Below are 4,455 nucleotides of genomic sequence, written 5' to 3' on the forward strand. Positions count from 1 at the left end.
AGGCCGACTAGGACCTAGAGCCAGCCGGCTTCCGGACCAGCCGGCCACGGCGCCAGCCGGCTGCACCTCAGCCGGCCTTTGCCGCGAGCCGGCCAGTGGCCAGCCGGTTGCTCCGCGTCCATTGCCCTACCCGGGGTCTTCCCCCCGACATTAGCCCCCGGGCTGGCAAGGTCCTCGCGCCCGAAGGACCTAGGCAGGTTTTCCCGGCTTCTCGAGTATATTAGACGGCACTTGGAGGGGCCGACCGAGAATTTCCATTCAGCCGGCCGCGCCTCATCCGGCTCGTTCTCGCCGGCTGCTTCTAGCCGGCCGCTTTTTACACTTGTGCAGTTTTTTGCTTTCTCGCGAGATCTGATGGCGCCTCCGCCTTGCTGATGAATTTTGGCTTGAGTGGAACTTTTGGTCCGGCTCCGGCTTGCGGCGCGCCGGAGTCTCCGCCGCCTCGGGTCCTGCGCCCGACTTGACCGGTCTGACGCCTGGCCCGGTGGTCGGTTCGTCTGGTCACATCAATGCTCCCCCGGATCCGGTGCGGTAATGGGCGACGTGGTGTGGCCGTTTTCGGTAACCGTCGTGGACGTGGGAGGAGTTACGGCGCAGTTACGGCGCAGTAAATCCGGCGACGTGGGAGGAGTTACGGCCCACGACCGCCACTTGGAGGCCAACCGCCCGCGTCGGGTGGCTATAAATGCCGCGGGGGGGGCGTCCCGAGGCGGCCACTTGCCATTTCTTCTTCCTCGCGCTCTTGCCCCCATCGCTATCCTCTGCGCGCTCGAGCTCGCTGCTGCTCCGGCGAACATCTTCCGCTGGCGAACTCCGGCGGGCGAATCTCCACCGATCCGCCGCCGCCACCCCGCCAATCCGGCGCCACGGGGCCGCGCGTCTCGACGGAGCGTCCTCAGCCGCCGCTGTCGCCGCCGCGGTCGCAAGGTTCTTCCTCGCCGTTCAGCCTCTCCTGGTCATCTTCTTCCTCGACCTCGTCAATGGCGTCCCCCAGTGGATCGTGGAGGGGCTCCTACATGCGGGAGGACGACATCGAGCGCACAGTACGCCTCCGGCGAGTCCCGCGGTCGGTCATCACGCGGGTGCCCGGCGAGGAGACGGAGCCCGAGCCGAGGAACGGCGAGCGCGTCGTTTTGGCGCGCACCTCGACCGCGGGCTGGGTCTGCCGGCTTCGCCGTTCTTTCGGCAATTCCTCGACCACTTCGGCCTTCAGCCGCACCACCTGCCGGCCAACGCGTGCGTCCTCCTGAGCTGCTTCGTAGCGTTCATGGAGGCTTACGCCGGCTTGTGGCCCGACATCGACTTCTGGAGCCGGCTCTTCTTCTTGAAGGCGCAGACCAACGACGGTCGCCTGCGAGCCTGCGGCGCCGCCTCGATCTACACCCGGCCTGGTACGCCTTTCCCCAAGATCCCCACCGTCGACTCGGTGAAGAACTGGCAAATGTCATTCTTCTACGTGCGCAACGAGGGGGAGCTCGTCGACCGGATCAACCTGCCGGAGTTCAATCCGGCTCCTCCAGTCGGCCGGATCAACTGGAGCCACAACGCCCGCTCGACGGACCAGAACGCCGAGGTGAACCTGCTCTGGGATCTCCTGGCGACAGCCACCGCAGGCGGGCTGACTGCCGAAGATCTTCTCTGCACCATCGCCGAGCGCCGGGTGCTGCCGCTCCAGATGCGCACCCACAAGATCGGGCACATGTCCGGCCGGTTCGATCCGAACCGGACGTCCAAGGCGCCGCTCACCAAGGCCCAGGTGGCCAGCCGGGTGAACCACATCACCAAGGCGAACTTGGCGGAGGATCGGAGCTACGGGCTGGCGCCCTGCGACAGAACCATCCACCGGCGCGGGTAAGCTTCGAGTCTTTGCCATTTTCCGGCTTGCGGCTGCGAGGCCGACTTCTTTTTCTTCCGCCGACTTCCGGCTTGTCATATGCTCATGCTTTTCTGTCTTTCTAGGTTTTGAGCGCGGAACGCCGAGGACGGCGACTGGCGACGAAGAGGTGGACGCCGGATCTCGTCGATCCGGCTGACCAAGCCGGCGACCATGCCGGCGACGACGATCTGCCGCAGGGCGCCCGATCTAGGCGGCCGTGGGGAGCACAATCCGCCCTTCACCAGAGCACCAGGAGGAGGAGGAGGAGCCGGCGACGTCCGGCACGGGGCCAATCCCCGCCGTGCCTCTCGCGCCGAGGCCGCCAAGCACCACGGCGACTTCGGCGCCCAAGGGCACGAACGAGCCGGCTCCACCGCCGCCTTGGAGGCGAAGGCGAAGAAGCAGCGCCGGCAGCAGCCGAAGAAGGTCCCGGAGCAAGCCGGGTGAGTTCTCTTTCTCTTTTTCTTGTTTGATTCCTTTTCTTTCCTTACTTTTATGCTTATTATCTTTCTGTTTATCCGGCTAGGGCCCCTATCAAGTTTGCTCGGGCGGCGGCTCCCGGCAAGCTCCACGCGTGGTGTCGCCGCTTCCGCGCCGAGAGGAGGGAGCAGACGCCGCAACCTTCCTCGCGCGCACCTACGCCGCCGCCGCTGCGGCGAGGGCTTCTTCCTTTGCCGTGCCGGCGGCCTCCGCGCCGGATCGCGGCACGCGGGTCGAGCCAACGCGGCAGCCGACGCTGGACGACATGTTCCCGCGCCGGACGCCTCTTCGTCGCCGGGGCCGGGCGGGGCATGCCGCCTTCAGCCGGGCCGGAGCCGGCGGGGCTGCTCCTAGGACCGGCGCCGGCAGGGCCGCGCCGCTGCGGCCGGAGCCGGCAGCAGGCCCACCGTGGTGGAGTTGGACGAGAGTCCGGAGGGGCGCCCGTGCGCCGGAGACAACCGGGCCGGCTGGGCCATCCGCTGCGCCCGGAGCGACGCCGCCGCCTCGGCCGACGAGGGACGAGCCAACCAGGCAGGAGCCGGCGAGGGACGAGCCGGCGCGCACGGAGGGCGCCGACTCGCACGCGCTGGTGAGGACGGAGGGCGCAGCGGGCCCGTCTGAGGGCCTTCATGTGGCCAAGGGTGCCCGGCTGGTGGCTGTGCCATCCGCCTCCGACTCCAGCTTTGGCTCGGCAGGAACCATGGAGAGGGCATGGCATCAGGCGAACTACTGCGAGGTACTCAGCCGGGAGGGGCAGCCTGGCACGGCGCCCATGAAGATGCTTTTCTCCGGCTATCGGGCCAGCCTCAAGACCAAGGCCGCCGAGACCCTTGCCCAGCTGGCGACGCTGGAGGATGCTGAGAAGGTGTGTTTTCTTTTCTTTTGCAATTTTCTTGTTCTGGTAGCCCTCCGAGACGTGGGCCGGCTGCCTGAAGCCAGTCCAGGTCTTGTCTAAGCAACTGATTCTTTCAGACGGTTGAGGAGCGGCGCACCTTCTTGTACAACCAGGTGGTGACCAGCTACCACAAGGCTAAGATCGAGCGAGCCGGCTTGGCTCGCGAGCTGGAGGCTGTCAAGGGTAAGCTCTATGCTTCTTTCGACTTGATGTCTTGTTTCTTTCTTAATCTTGGTTGGCTGACATTTCTTTCCGGCCGCCTCGCAGTTGAGGCCGCCAAGGTCCCGCAGCTGGAGTCGGATCTCCGAGCCGCTCGCGCGCAGTGCGCCGAGAGCGAGGAGGCGGGCCGATCTGCCGCAGCCAAGCTCAAGCTGGCTGAGCAGGAGCTGACACGGCTGCGCCTGCTGGAGAAGAACCACATCACCGAGCTCAACTCCCTCAGGACGGCGGAGAAGGAGAAGGTGGATGATCTGAGCCGGCGGCTGTCGGAGGTGGAGAAGCAGCGGCTTGTGCTGCAGGAGGAGGTCACTGCCAAGTCCACAGAGCTGACGGCTACCGCCAAACGCTGGACTGATGACTTTAGCGCGCTTGATCGCGGCTTGGCGGGTGAGTGCATCTTTATGTTCCTACCCTGTGCCGGCTTTCGGCTGTCGACTGCCGACTTTCGTTGGTAGCCGGCAGCAGAAACTTCTGATTTTTCGATATCTCCATCTTCGGGCTGGGGGCAGTCGGTTCTTGCCGGCTGCCGCCAGGCTTTTTCTTTTTTACTTCGAAATCTCCATTTTCGGGCTGGGGGCAGTCGGTTCTTGCCGGCTGCCGCCAGGCTTACTTTAGGACTTCGAAAATTTGCATTTTTCAGCTTATTTCGGCTTTGATGGCTTCTGACATGCTTCTTCTTCTTCAGCGGCTTTCCCTGAGACGCAGGAGGCGGCTTTGGCAGCCGTCGGCGCCGCACGTGACTCCAGGAGGCAGGAGACTGGCGAGGGCAGCTCGGAGTACTTCTCCATGGAGGACCACCTGGCGTCCATGGCCGCCCGCATCGAGCCCGTCACCCAGCTCGGCTGGGAGTTGCGGAAAGCGGCTGAAGAGCTGGTGCCCATGCTATGGCCTGGGGAGGCGGTGCCGCAAGACATCTCCGGCCTCATCTCCGCGATGGAGCGGGCGCCGGACCGCTTCCTCGACTGGAAGGAGTCGGCCACGCGCG

The 4,455-nt window shown here is 65.4% G+C and overlaps 1 protein-coding gene across 1 annotated transcript; it reads left to right on the top strand.

Annotated features, from left to right (window-relative positions):
- Positions 1-2,824: 2,824 nt before the first annotated feature.
- On the top strand, positions 2,825-4,151 carry LOC139838622 (uncharacterized). The gene is made up of 3 exons (XM_071828614.1): positions 2,825-3,221; positions 3,329-3,434; positions 3,519-4,151. Exons 1-3 carry the CDS (start codon positions 3,057-3,059, stop codon positions 3,923-3,925), a joined length of 678 nt encoding a protein of 225 aa, XP_071684715.1. The 5' UTR covers positions 2,825-3,056; the 3' UTR covers positions 3,926-4,151.
- Positions 4,152-4,455: the final 304 nt, after the last annotated feature.

This window comes from Lolium perenne, chromosome 3 (genome assembly GCF_019359855.2).
Source record: "Lolium perenne isolate Kyuss_39 chromosome 3, Kyuss_2.0, whole genome shotgun sequence".
NCBI lineage: Eukaryota > Viridiplantae > Streptophyta > Magnoliopsida > Poales > Poaceae > Lolium > Lolium perenne.